The sequence below is a fragment of the Orcinus orca genome, chromosome 13, assembly GCF_937001465.1.
Source record: "Orcinus orca chromosome 13, mOrcOrc1.1, whole genome shotgun sequence".
NCBI lineage: Eukaryota > Metazoa > Chordata > Mammalia > Artiodactyla > Delphinidae > Orcinus > Orcinus orca.
Genome location: NC_064571.1, coordinates 7,948,789 through 7,964,063, shown reverse-complemented (window position 1 = coordinate 7,964,063; position 15,275 = coordinate 7,948,789). Strand labels below are relative to the sequence as shown.

Here is a 15,275-nt window from a genome sequence, read left to right as displayed (position 1 = left end):
TTAGGAATCCGCCTGCCAATACAGGGGACAAAGGTTCGATCCCTAGTCCGGGAACATCCCACATGCCGCGCAGCAACTAAGCCCACATGTCACAACTACTGAGCCTGTGCTCTAGAGCCCGCAAGCCACAACTACTGAGCCCTCATGCCACAACTACTGAAGCCCACGCACCTACAGCCTGTGCTCCGCGACAAGAGAAGCCACTGCAATGAGAAGCCCGTGCACTGCAATGAAGAGTAGCCCCTGCTCGCCGTAACTAGAGAAAACCCGCACGCAGCAACAAAGACCCAACACAGCCAAAATAAATAAATAAATTAAATAAATTAATTTAAAAAAAAAGTCTTGGGTAGGATACACCCCCAACATATGCAATGTTGAAGTCATGTCCCTGGGATAATTATGAAGTCTGGATTACAATACTTTGTACATCATAATGAACTCACTGAGAGAATTCTATACATTATGTAAAGACCTGAAGGTAAAGCAACTCCCTCTTTTCTGAGGCATAATTTTTGGGCAAATAGGGTAATTTTAAGAATGTTCAGTGGATCCATATGTGAAAGACCTGAAAAGCTGGTAGCAATCTTAATGACCAACAATAAGATCATCGTGATAGCTGAATAATGGTACTTCAAGAAGCAATTAAAAATTATACCAATCTATAATTACTGGCATATAAAGGTGTCTACAGTATGTTAAATGACAGCAAAACAGGCTTTAAGACAGTATGCACAGTACACTCCTGTTATAAAAAGGGTTGTATTAAATGAGTTAATATGTGAAAAACATAAATTTTAAAGAACAATGCCTGACACATGGTAAGTATGCAATAAATGTTAGTTCATAGCAGCTGTTATTGTTATAATACATCATATATTGACCCTGCTTAGGGTAAGTTTTCCTTACCATCCTCTTTCTTAACCCCCATCCTTTTCTCAATTTTTAAATATTAACTTTTCCTACACTCCCCCCAAAAGCTTTAAGGTTCCATTAATTCTTCCCTTGGAGGAAAATTGGAAACAAATTTTAAAAGTGATATGGCTACACTTTTAAATTCTCTCTATAAAGTTCTTGACCATAATGTAAATATTTATATACTGGCCCTAGAACAAAGAGCAAGGTTCAACTACCATAATATTTGGTATACATTAAAATAAAATGCTATGAAATTATTATCTTAAAACTAAAATCAAACTTCTCTAATGTATTTAGAGGAAATGTACTACCTATATCTAGGATATTGTGTTTTTTTATATGCACAGCTGTTGCATCCTGTTATAGACAATGTTGCACTCTATCATCATTTCCATTTTCCATCCTGTGAACCAAGGAAGGGTTCACGCACACTTGAATGCAGCTGGCTCGAGGTACAATGTCAAAGGAGACAAAGTCTGCCCTCAAGAAGTCCACCTTCCCAGGTGATGTCAACCTCTTTTCTTCCTTCTCTCCCTCCTCAGCCCCTGCCAACAGCTGTTTAATCATGTCCTTCCTGTTCAGGAACCAGGGCTGCTTCTTGCCACTCTCATCCAAACATCCACCCAGGAAAGGATCTAATAAACTTTTTATACTGGGAAAAAAAAACAATTGACAGGCTTCGTGTGCCATATACCTCTCAAGGGTATTTGCATTTTGAACAAGGGATAAAGACGTTTGGTTAAAGAAGTGAAATTCCAGTGGTGAAATTTAAGCTTAAAGGTTTGAAAGAAATAAGAGCTTCCTAGAATTATTTAAGTTGTTGCCTACCTGGCTAACTTAAAACCCTTATCATGATGGACTTACTGTTTTAGCCATGCTGCTAAAAGTTGCACCATTAGAACTAAATGTCAACTTTATTATCTTCAGTACAAATGAAAATGTATTGAAGTGCACAAAACAACTATTTACCATAAGACCACCAAAATAATTATGAGCTAAACCAGTGAGTGGAACTGCAGAGCCCATGTTCTCAGTGATGTGATCAACCCTTCTGCTCTGGCATACTGTTATGATCTTATATATTTTAGAGGGTTTATGCTTTCAAAACTTCGTTTTAATGAAAATATACCCTTCATATTACTTTTCCTTTAAAAGTGTGAAAAAAAAAACCAAACACACACTTACCTGGATGTAATATGTGCCCTTTTCCTGAGCATACATCATTAGAAAACAATAATCGAGGTTTTGCTTTGTTCTCCATCTGAAATAAAAATTTTCAAAAAAAGTTAGGGACTTCCCTGGTGGCGCAGCGGTTAAGAATCCACCTGCCAATGCAGGGGACACGGATTTTATCCTTGGCCCGGGAAGATCCCATATGCAGCTGAGCAACTAAGCCTGTGTGCCACAACTACTGAGCCTGCGCTCTAGAGCCCGAGAGCCACAACTACTGAGCCTGCGTGCCATAACTACTGAGGCCCACACGCCTAGAGCCCGTGCTCCGCAACAAGAGAAGCCAGTGCAATGAGAAGATCGCGCACCGCAATGAAGAGTAGCCCCCGCTCGCCACAACTAGAGAAAGTCTGTGCGCAGCAACGAAGACCCAACGCAGCCAAAAAAAAAATAAAAATAAGTTAGGAATCAGACTCAAAGTTAGCAAAATAAGGTTAGATGTATACTATTTTATAATATATAAAATATTTTATAATATATACATATGCAATATATACATCACACATTGTATACACGATATATATACCCAATGTATAGTTATGTATTAGAAAGATAGGTAGATAGATAAATAGATGGATGGATATCACATATACAGGATATATCCACTTAGGAGAGAGTGAATGAGAATTCACTCTTCTCTAATGAAGTCTCTATCGAAATATATTCTCAAAAACACTAATCCTCAAGGTGTCCTGAGGAAAAAAGGAGTCTAATGTCAAGTAAGTTTGGGAAGAACACATATTCCTCTTCTAGAGACGTATTAGTAATATTAGAGGCATTTAAACATTCAGCAGTAAATACATTTGTTGGAAAAAAGTTTTTAATCCAATATTTTCCAAATTTTCTTGACCACAGCCCCCTTTTCCAGAAATATCTTAATGTCTCTAGGAACTAGTGCTTCACATACAGGTAAAAATGCTTTAAAAACCCAAAACATCATATTAAAATTTACAATATTAGGTCCTTTTGGTGAATTCTTGGCAGGCTACAGAAACACACTGATCAATGTGAAAAAGAGAAGTGGTTTTTCTAAAAGCCAGTTTTTAAAAAAAAGCACACAATAAAATAAAAGCTTTGAACCACTAAGTAAACTTCTCCAGAAAATACCTTACAAGCTGATATGAATTTATTGAGTCTATCCAGAGTTTTTTCAAACAAATTTGATCCTAAATTTTTAAAATAACATTATATTTATTGAGAGATAATTAACCAATTATAGGGACAAATCTGTTTTTGTGACAAATTAACAACTCAAGAAATACAATAAATCTCTTCCCAACACAGTGTTTTTGTCCCTTTTTCTGGTTATAGGCAATCCCAAAATAATGCCAATATCTCTTAGCTTACTTTGTCTTTAACAACAACACAAGGAAAGTTTTCCTTTCAATTTTAGAGATTCAGAGATAAATAAATTCAATTGACTAATGATTTTGTTGCAATACAATTCTGCACAAGAGTATTATTGTTTTTATCACTTTTATTGGATCTGTTTTCATTTATGTTACATACAGACATGAGATTTCTATCTGGACTAAGTTTTGAGTTATACTGAATATACTCTTAAGAAAAGTTATAACAACACAGAGCAGCACGGTCATAAAATTCATTAGGTTTACCAAATTCAACCTCTCATCAGAAACTCCACAGAATTTCCAATAAAATAATCAAAAAGTCATTAGCTCTCAACTAATTAGCTCAACCCTAAAATGAGTTAAGCTTCGATAAACAAGGATGACATTTATTACCTATTATACTCACAAGGGTGCACAGGCTTACCTTATTCTTTCTTTAGAATCTCCAAATGTCTCCTTTAAGTTTGTCAAGTCAGGATAATAGCTTTCAGGAGGTGATATTATTTCCACCAAGCCAGAACTGATTTCTTTAGAAAATCTATCATGAGAAAGGTTGGCTGAGTTATTTAAGTTCTGTGGGATTTTATATCTTAACGATCAACTTATATGTATAACATAAAAATACATTAAAAAAAATCTCTGGTTTTAGCATATTGATAGACAAAGGTAGAGGCACATTATCTTAAACAAGGACCTGCTTCTCTTTTGTCTTTCCTTTTAAAGTAAAAGATATGTCTTTTGGGGGCAACAAGAGATACATTTCAATGAAGAAACCCATATCAGGACTAATTTCATGATACTGCTCTTAAAACTACAAAGGCAATATTATAAAAACTAATGGTATCTGCAACTTACTAAGCTGTCCATCTGTTATCTGCTATGCGCCCCACTCACAATAAACTGTTAATAAACCTTTGTAGATTTTTAGACATAGTTTAGCACTGAGGTTTGAAACTGCTACCTGACTAGCTGTCCTGACAGCAGAAATTTTTTTTCTTGCTAAACAGAGGGTGAAAGATTTAAGTGATCTCATATGACTCTCTATTCACTGTCTTCAAGATTAAAAACTGTTGTTTGGTAGTGTTACATATATATGACATTCAAGTCTTTTCCAAAATGAAATACACCAATGTATCCCATCAGATAACTCGATATATATACACATACTTTATGATAATATAAAAGACCAATGATAGGTGGTCCAGTGAACACTGAACTCCACAGAAAAAATGAACTGTAAAAGAAGGTGTTTTCTTTTAGCAAAAAGCCTAGAGATAATAGTAAATAGAATATTTTCATTTCCATAATTAAGAAGAACTTACTCTTTCTCCAGGTTGGCTACAACACCATTTACATAATCAATATCTGTCTGGGAGAGAAAAAAACAATTATACCAACATTCATGTTTTTATATTTTTACCTTTATATTTTATTTCACTTTTAATTCTGAACTCAAAATTAAATGATTAAAACATTCATTGAAAACATGAAATTTTCAGACAACTTATGGGATTTGCACTTCTGTATTCTACTGTATTGCACTGCTATATATAGCTGAGTACTAACCAATACAATAAGCAGATTCTTAAGTTTTTATTGTTTTCAATTGTCTATGTTCAATTCAGTAGAAAAAAGTGAGCACAGAAACTATTTCTACTTCTTCTGCAACATCCAAACTGTAAGTAGTGAATAAATAACAGATGCAGAACGCTATAGGGAAAGATTTTTCCACTTGGAATTATAAAACCAAGGTTCCAGATTTGCCTCTCTAGCTTCTGGCCTGTACAATCTAAAGAAAGTCACTCTCTGAGCCTCAGTTTCCTATCCTATTTAAAGAAAAAGGTGGGGGGGGAGGTTTGGGAGGAAATAATACCTCAGACACTATGACATTACATAATAAAGCTATGTAATAAAAAGCAGTGTTATTCTGTATTATTGTTATTATTTTATTATTAAGCTGATAATGAGAACCCAAGTCAAGAGTACTTTAATCAGTCAGAAAAAAACGTTTATCAAACCTGTGAACTTCTAAATTATATATACAAGTAGAGAGCCAATACTCCCGACCAATTTTAACTACAGTGACAACTTAAAATGCTCAACTGTTAGAAAGAATCAACGATATCTCTAGTACAATCTATGTTATAAAGACTGCGAAAACACTTAATACTTGAGGAAGATAAGCTTTACCTTTTAGGTTTGTTTTAACACTGGAAATTACAAAACTACTGAATTATAAAAAGTTGTTTTAGAGGAGGCTTTTTGGAAAAGTATTTTAACTTTAATTTCTGTTAATTGAAAGTAATTCTATTTTAATTGTTAAAGATGTAGGAGTGAGACAACTTATTAAGACCATATCCTTCAAACTCTTAAAGAACTATGGAAACAGCTAGCACACAGCTCAAAACCCTCCGTCCTTCCCCTACGTAAACCCAAACACATCCTACCATTCATCAGGCTATGATTTTAGAGAACATAATCAAGTCTGGTTTATATAACCTTTAATGAGTTTAGTAATACCTGAAATTCAATTTGATAAGCATTTATTGAGAGCCAGTGATTTGCCTAGCCAAGGAAACAAGAATACAGATGAACAAGTCCAGCTCCCTGTCCAGTAAGCTATCCAAGAGGGCGGCCAAGAAGAATTATGTGAACATAGATCTATTATGTAATGTATAATAAAATTTATGAAATGCAAAGTGATCCATATCTAAAACTACACATAATCCTTATGTTGCATGTTAACTGACGCAACTAGCAAAAGATTCACTTAAGCGATGGTAACTGGTGTCACCATTATATACCAGAAGCGATCCTACCTGCTATCAGCCAAGGGAGTGGTTGTGGGGCTCCTCTGAAGAAAGTAAACATGTAACTGGCCTGGAAACACACAGCCAGGCCAGTTTTCGTCCCCATTCAGGCCTCTACTTGCCTCTCTCCAACTCTTAAATGTTGGCCATAAGACAGGAAGTCTCTGAGATGTTGGGGGCTTCACTACTTTAAATTAAAAGAACGCTTTTTCCTGAAATCTCTTTTAAAGGTCTGTGGAGACTTTTTAAAAGGTACTATTTTTGTTTTTACTCCCATTTCTCTAGAAGGTGGGTCAAAAAGGATCTTGCTATGATTTATGTCCTAGAGTGTTCTGCCTATGTTTTCCTCTAAGAGTTTGATAGTGTCTGGCCTTACATTTAGGTCTTTAATCCATTTTGAGTTTATCTTTGTGTATGGTGTTAGGGAGTGTTCTAAGTTCATTCTTTTACGTGTAGCTGTCCAGTTTTCCCAGCACCACAAAAATAAAAAAAATGGGACCTAATGAAACTTAAAAGCTTTTGCACAGCAAGGGAAACCATAAACAAGACGAAAAGACAACCCTCAGGAGAAAATATTTGCAAATGAAGCAACTGACAAAGGATTAATCTCCAAAATATACAAGCAGCTCATGCAGCTCAATATAAAAACAAACAAACAACCCAATCCAAAAATGGGCAGAAGACCTAAACAGACAATTCTCCAAAGAAGATATACAGATTGCCAACAAACACATGAAAGGATGCTCAACATCACTAATCATTAGAGAAATGCAAATCAAAACTACAATGAGATATCACCTCACACCAGTCAGAATGGCCATCATCAAAAAATCTACAAACAATCAATGTCAGAGAGGGTGTGGAGAAAAGGGAAGCTCTTGCACTATTGATGGGAATGTAAATTGATACAGCCACTGTGGAGAACAGTATGGAGGTTCCTTAAAAAACTACAAATAGAACTACCATATGAGCCAGCAATCCCACTCCTGGGCATATACCCTGAGAAAACCATAATTCAAAAAGAGTCATGTACCACAATGTTCACTGCAGCTCTATTTACAATAGCCAGGACATGGAAGCAACCTAAGTGTACACTGACAGACGAATGGATAAAGAAGATGTACACATACATACAATGGAATATAACTCAGCAATAAAAAGAAATGAAATTGAGTTATTTGTAGTGAGGTGGATGGACCTAGAGTCTGTCATACAGAGTGAAGTATGTCAGAAAGAGAAAAACAAATACCATATGCTAACATATATATATGGAATCTAAAAAACAAAAAAGTTCTGAAGAACCTAGGGGCAGGATAGGAATAAAGACACAGATATAGAGAATGGACTTGAGGACATGGGGAGGGGGAAGTGTAAGCTGGGACGAAGTGAGAGAGTGGCATGGTCATATATACACTACCAAATATAAAATAGATAGCTAGTGGGAAGCAGCCGCATAGCACAGGGAGATCAGCTCGGTGCTTTGTGACCACCTAGAGGGGTGGGATAGGGAGGGTGGGAGGGAGGGAGATGCAAGAGGGAAGAGATATAGGGATATATGTATAACTGATTCACTTCATTATAAAGCAGAAACTAACACACCATTGTAAAGCAGTTATACTCCAATAACAATGTTAAAAAAAAAAAAGGTAATATTGTCCTCCAATTCTGAGAACATATCTGTGAATCTATAAATGAGATACGTATATTCTTAGGGTATGTGAGTGATAATGATTGGGACAGGTGGGAAAAAGAGTAGACATACACAGCAAAAGAAGAAAGAGTATTCCCCCCAACCCCCGGAGAAAGCGTCTTCTTCATGGTTAAGTAAAATTGAACTTTTTAAATTAAAACTAAAGGATTTATTAATACAAACTTCAACATGGATGAACCTTGAAAACACTGTGCTAAGTGAAAGAAGCCAGTCACAAAGGACCACGCATTTTATAACTGCACTTATATAAAATGCCCAGTATTTTAAAAATACCTATAGAGACAGAAAGCAGATTAGTGGTTGTCTAGGGCTGGAGGGAGAGCAGTATTAATGGGTAATGGCTAAGGGGTTCAGAAATTTCTCTTTGAGGTGATGAAAATCTTTCAGAAATTGATTAAGATGATGCCTACAGGACTCTGGCTTTAAATAGGTGAGTTGTATGTTATGTGAATTCCAAAAAATAAATAAATAAATAATCGAAAACAAAAACTAAGAGATAGAAAAAAGTTAAATGTAAAAAAAAAAAAAGTATTTCAGATTGTGCATACAGAACTATGGGTCAAGCAGCTTCTCTTAGGGATGTATAAGGAAAAGTTTAAGAAGCATAAAAGCAGGTTCAAGTAAGTCACTAATACTGACACCAATTCATCAGCATAGAGTCATACACATGTAACAATTCAACACATACACTTGGCTTAAGAATCAATTTTACCAGTAGTATATAAATTAGATGAAATGACAGTAATAAATTCCAACCTTTACTCTAAATCAATAATTTATAAAGTCCAACTGGAAAAGAAATAATTCTTTGCCAAATGTCACGGCAGTCAGGAAACCGTAACAAAGTCATATGATTTCAGGGAAACTTTCAATTAAAATCAATATATAAAATAACATCACTTTTGAATATGCTATAGCTGTTGTGTTCAGTAATACTGCAAAGAACAAATATGTGAAATAGAAATCTGAGTGAAAAGATATTTTTAGAAATAAATCATAGAAATTTATTTCTAACGGCCCAAAGAATAAAACAGAAAGTTAGAGGCAACCTCCTATGAAAGATAAACAAATGTTACAAATGTCAGAAACTTTAAACAGTTACCAGTTGTAAGACAGTTACCCAGATGAAAAAGGAAGAAATTTTAAGCACTAGATCAAAAAAGAACATAAAATTAAGAGGACTGAATTTTAAATAACTTGAAGGTAAAAACTGATTTTTAAAAATGTCCTTTATATGTAAATTTACTATCTTCTTTCCAATCATTTCATTCCACAAATATTTACTTGGTGTCTACACCGTAATTGGGGATATTTACATCCCTATCATACTCATATCATCAAGCTCTGAGTTTAGATTAGCAAATAAAATAGACAAGATCTCTGCCTTGTGAAATTTAAAATTTGTGGAAGATGCAGTCCATAAAGAAAACCAAAATTATATATATATATATGTATTTATAACTGAATATTTATTAAGTGCTATATAACTAGTATGCAATAATAGAGAAAAGGAAGCAACCTATTTAAACAGGATAGTCAAAGAAAGTCTGAAGATTTGACATCTGAGCCCAAATCTGATACATACTGCTATTCAAATCGACAAAACTAAACAGAAAATACTAAAAGGAATATTGTAAATTAATTGATACGTTAATTAGGGCTTTGCCTCTGCCCTTAGACAGGGTATGTGCAAGATAATCCACTGGAATAGATCATAGCGTAAAATTTTCTATTTTGTATATATTTTAGAGGGTATAACATGCTGTTATTATACACATGTACAGACTGGGGGCTGCTGCTCAATGCGGTGCTGAGCAGGAAAGCTGGGCTTGCACGGCTGTACTGGAAAATACAAGTCCTGGTGAGACAGGAAGGTTGAATTAACCAAACAGGCCACCAAGTGGTCACTGGAAATAGGCCATAAAAATAAGGATGGGGCTTCCCTGGTGGCGCAGTGGTTGAGAGTCCGCCTGCCAATGCAGGGGACATGGGTTTGTGCCCCGGTCCGGGAAGATCCCACATGCCGCGGAGCGGCTGGGCCCGTGAGCCATGGCCGCTGAGCCTGTGCGTCCAGAGCCTGTGCTCCGCAATGGGAGAGGCCACAACAGTGAGAGGCCCGCGTACCGCAAATAATAATAGTAATAATAATGATGATATCCACCACCTTTGCTGGTTATCTTCTAAACAAACTCTGATGGCTTTATATCACTCGGTTGATAGCTCTGTTCCAAGTCTTCCCTATCCTTGTTCCTAGGGGCTAAATTTTCTTCTAGTTATGGGTCACTTTTTTGGGGGCTCCCTGGCATGCTGGTTAACAATAACAATTTTTTATTTGATACTGGACATTACAAATGGACACTGCTGAGTGTCTTGATTTTGCTTTCTTCTTTTAGAAAGCGCTGAGCTTTATCCCAGCAGACAGTTATTTGTGGGTCAGTTGATCCTTAAAGGCCTCTAAGCTTTGCTGGGATGGGTTGAGAATAACCACTTCAAGGGTGACCACTTCCTATGGCGTCTCTACTGAACGCCCTGGGTTATCACCAGGGGCTTACCGTTCTGGCTGGTCAACCTCATCCTACATGAGCAAAGGGATATGGTCAGGTTACAGCTCCCTGATCATCCTTTTTCCAAACCTGTGGAGCTTCACCCTGTGTATGTGGGTCCCCACCCAACAAAGACTCAAAGGCACCATCATTTTCTGTTCAGCGTCTCTGTTCTGAAACTCTGTTCTGCAATTTCCAGCTGCTCTCTTTGGGATTCCCCTTCCTGCAACGTGATCTGGAAATATCTCCAGGCAGAAAGTTGGGACAATCGTGGTGCTCATTTCTCTCTCTCAGGGAATCACATCCTGCACAGCCTGCTGTCCACTGTCTGAGAACAACTAGATGGTATATTTTGTCTAGCTTTTTAATTGCTTATAGCACGAAGGTAAGTCCAGTCCTTATTAACTCCATCATGGCTGGAAGCAGACGTCATTTTTTTTTTTTTTTTTTTTGGTGGTACACGGGCCTCTCACTGTTGTGGCCTCTCCCGTTGCGGAGCACAGCCTCCGGATGCACAGGCTCAGCGGCCATGGCTCACGGGCCCAGCCGCTCCGCAGCATGTGGGATCTTCCCGGACCGGAGCACGAACCCATGTCCCCTGCATCAGCAGGCGGACTCTCAACCACTGCGCCACCAGGGAAGCCCGAGAGGTCATTTTTATATAATAAAGAACCAATGAGAATTCCAGAAAGAGAATGTGTACAAACGACAAATCCAAAGGACTAAAATGACAGGCCTGTGCCAGAATGGAGCTGGCAGCTCATAATAAATTTTGTTTCCCTAGGGGTCCAAGGAAAAGCTATTCCTGTACACCTAGTGCTTGGTTTAAGTTCTTTAAATTCAGTGCAGATGTACCAACTAAGGCTAACAAATACCGCAGTTAGCTTGTAGTTTCTAAAATAGTCAAGCTGTTCAAAGATAAAAGTAAGAAAGTGGAAGTGAAAAAGACACACAAGTGAAATAAAGAAACCTACTTCTTCATTTTCAATATATCTCTCATAGCCTTTCTTCCTTTCCTTCTCCTAACAGTCAGCTGATGCTACAGCAACAGTTCTCAAACTTTTGTGATCAGAACCCATTCAGTTCAAAATATGTTCCTAGTTTGATGACTTCTCACCACCTCCAAGCCTAGCCTGGATTATTACAAGTTTTCTAAGTAGCCTCCTCGCTTCTGCCCTTTCCAAAGCAGCCACTGTGATCCTTTTAAAAGATGGGTTATACCAAAAATGCATAACTGCAATCTAATCATGAGAAAACATCAGACAGACCTAAATTGAGACATTCTACAAAATAACTGACTAGTACTTATGAAAAGTCTCCGAGTTCATGAAACACAAGAAAAGACTGAGGAGCTGTCAAAGACAGGAGGAAATTGGACTTCCCGGGTGGCACAACGGTTAAGAATCCGCTTGCCAATGCAGGGGACACGGGTTTGAGCCCTGGTCTGGGAAGATCCCACATGCCGCGGAGGAACTAAGCCTGTGCGCCACAACTACTGAGCCTGCGCTCTAGAGCCCACGAGCTACAACAATGAGCTACAACTACTGAGCCCGCGTGCCGCAACTACTGAAGTCCGCGGGCCTAGAGCCTGTGCTCCGCAACAAGAGAAGCCACCGCAATGAGAAGCCCGCGCAACGCAACAAAGAGTAGCCCCCGCTCACCACAACCAGAGAAAGCCCGTGCGCAGCAACGAAGACCCAACACAGCCAAAATTAAATAAATAAATATTTTTTAAAAAAGGAGGAAATTAAGGAATCAGAACAACTAAATGTGGTGTGATATTTTGGATTGTACACTGGAACAGACGGCCTTAGGTGGAAAAACGTGGAATGTGAATAATGTCTACAGTTTGGCTAATAGTATTATATCAATGTTCATTCCCTGGTCTTGATTATTTGGCTACATAAGTTGTTAACATTAGAGCAGTGAAGGGAATACTCTGCATTACTTCTGCAACTTTTCTGCAAATCTAAGTTATTTCAAAATAAAGTTTTTTCAAGTGTCTTCAAAGAAAAAAAAACGTTAAGTCGAGTGTCTTCTCTACTGGAAACCCTCAAATGGCTTTCCAGATTAGCAGTTCACAAGACAGACCCACTCCCTGTTTTCATAAAGTAAAATTTTATTGGAACACAACCCCATCCTTTCATTTACGTGGTGTTTCCGGTGTGTTCGGGGCTACTACAGCAGAGTTGAACAGCTGCAGCAGAGACTGTGTGGCCTGCAAAGCCTAAGATATTTGTCATGGGGCCCTTTACAGAAACACTTGGCCAGTTTCCTGACTGAGGGTAAAAGCGAAGTTCTCATGATGGCCTGTAGTGTGCTCAGTGATCTGGCCCAACCTGCTCCTCCTCTGCGACCTCCTGCTGCTAAGCCCCTCACCTTTTCTGCTCCAGCCACACAGGCGTCTCCTTGCTGTTTCCCAAAATGTGCCCAGCAGTGCTCTCACGTGAGGGCCTTGGCACGTGCTGTTCGTCTGCTTGGACTGCGCAACTCTTGCACCCTTCAGGTCTTTGCCCAAGTGTCCTGACCACTCTGATAAACCCTCCCTTGGCAACCCTGTACTCCCTTTCTTACGTACTCTGATTTATTCTCCACAGCGTTCTCTACCATCTAACACATCATACATTTTTTATCTGTCCTTCTCTACGATGTAAGCTTCATGGGGTAGAGGCTTTTATTAGATGATACGGCTAACACCGCTGCGTCAGTAGATATTTGTTGAATTACAAGCAAGTTTTATAAGATATTATATATACATATACGTATATATGTGTGTATATGTGTGTATATATATATACACTTTCTTCCTGACTGGCATTTCTGTGATTTATAACCAATGCATAAGTAAACATCTTAAAATCTACCTTCTAAAAAAATTACAGGCCAAAAATACTACTGAAGCACCAAGACAGTCATCTGTGATTTAAAATCAAGAATAGAAACAACTAATAACTAGACAGATCATCAGCAAGTCTGCAGAAGACTTGAACAACACTACCAACCAACTTGACCTAACAGGCATCTATAAAACACTCCTCTCGACAACAGCAGAATCCATTCTTTTTAAACCACACGGAACCTCATCAGGGTAGACCATACACAAGTCCATAAGTAAGTATTTATAAATTTAAAAGGTCTGAAATCATGCAAAGTTTATTCTCTGACTACAATGGAGCTGAATTAGAAATCAAACAAGAGAAGGAAGTTTGGGAAATACACAAATAGATAAAAATTAAACAACACATTTCTAAATAAACCATAAGTAAAAGAAGTAATTACAAGGGGATTTAGAAAGTATTTTGATCTGAATGAAAATTAAAACTTGACATATCAAAATGTATGGGAAGCAGCTAAACTGGTACTCAGAAGGGAGAGTTAGAGCTCTAAACTGCCTATATTAAGAAAAGAAACTCTCTAACCAATAATCCGAGTGTTCACCTTAAAAATATAGAAAAAGAAAAGTAAACCAAACTAAGAGCAAGCAAAAGGAAGGAAATAGTAAAGAGTGGAAATGAATGACATAGGAAAATAGAGGAATGATAAACAAGGTCCTACCATATAGCACAGGAAACTATATTTAATATTCTCAGATAAACCATAATGGAAAAACATATGAAAAAATGTATATATATATATATATATATATATATAACTGAGTCACTTTGCTGTACAGCAGTAGTTAACACATTGTAATTCAACTACAGTTCAATAAAAAAAATTAAATAAATAATGAAAAATAGAGAAATGATAAAGTTAATAAAACTAGAAGTTGGTTCTTTTTTTTCTTTTTTCTTTTTTTGTGGTACGCGGGCCTCTCTCACTGCCGTGGCCCCTCCCGTTGTGGAGCACAGGCTCCAGACGCGCAGGCTCAGCGGCCATGGCTCATGGGCCCAGCCGCTCCGCGGCACGTGGGATCCTCCCGGACCGGGGCACAAACCCATGTCCCCTGCATCGGCAGGCGGACTCTCAACCACTGTGCCACCTGGGAAGCCCTAGAAGTTGGTTCTTTGACAAGATCCAAAAAAAAATGATAATCAACTGAATAGTATCACCAGAAGTTTTCCTACTTTACCTGATGGCCAGCCAGCTGGAGCTGAAAGACCTAAAAGATCTCACTGGGGGAGCGAGTGGGGAAGAGAAAGAAAGGAAAATGGCGGTAGGGGTAGGAAGAATGAAGACAGGAGACTGCTGTCTAGCAAATTAACCTTGAGGAACTATTGGACTCTCAGCCATGTGCATATATAGCTAATAAATATTTTTTCCAAAAGGAAAGACAAGGGTACAGAAAAAAATATTCCTGTGTAATGCCAGACTACAAGTTAAGGGCACGAGCCACCGTCTAATGGATTTTTTAAAGATTTCTAATATCCTTCAGTACCTTCCTCACTTTAGTTCAACGAGTAAAAGAATACTTAGAATGAAATCTGTTCTTTTGCCTCTATTAAGAAAGATGACAAAAAGGTAAGTATGAACGCTTGAGAAAACATAAGTACAGAGAGGGCGACTGTTTCTGAGGCTACTGTACTTCTCAGGGGCTTTGGGGTGGAAAAAAGTTCCAAAGCATTCAGGTAACTAACCCCTGGCTGAAGGCACCACTAAAGGGTCTAACCAGAAAAGACTAAACCACTCATACAGAGTTCACCCAGGAACACAGCACTGACATTACACACAATCACCAATGAGAAACAGTTACAAAACTGCAAACTCCATTTTC

General features: G+C 37.8%; 1 protein-coding gene across 2 annotated transcripts in view; it reads right to left on the bottom strand.

Moving 5' to 3' along the window:
- MGAT4A (alpha-1,3-mannosyl-glycoprotein 4-beta-N-acetylglucosaminyltransferase A) overlaps nucleotides 1-15,275 on the bottom strand; it is a 108,874-nt gene that overhangs the window by 24,209 nt on the left and 69,390 nt on the right. For both annotated transcript variants that reach the window (XM_033401848.2, XM_004277764.3), the window contains 3 exons: nucleotides 4,820-4,866; nucleotides 3,922-4,035; nucleotides 2,101-2,176 (listed from right to left, as the gene is read on the bottom strand). In XM_033401848.2, coding sequence (XP_033257739.1) covers nucleotides 2,101-2,176; nucleotides 3,922-4,035; nucleotides 4,820-4,866 — 237 coding nt within the window. The remainder of the gene's footprint in view (nucleotides 1-2,100; nucleotides 2,177-3,921; nucleotides 4,036-4,819; nucleotides 4,867-15,275) is intronic.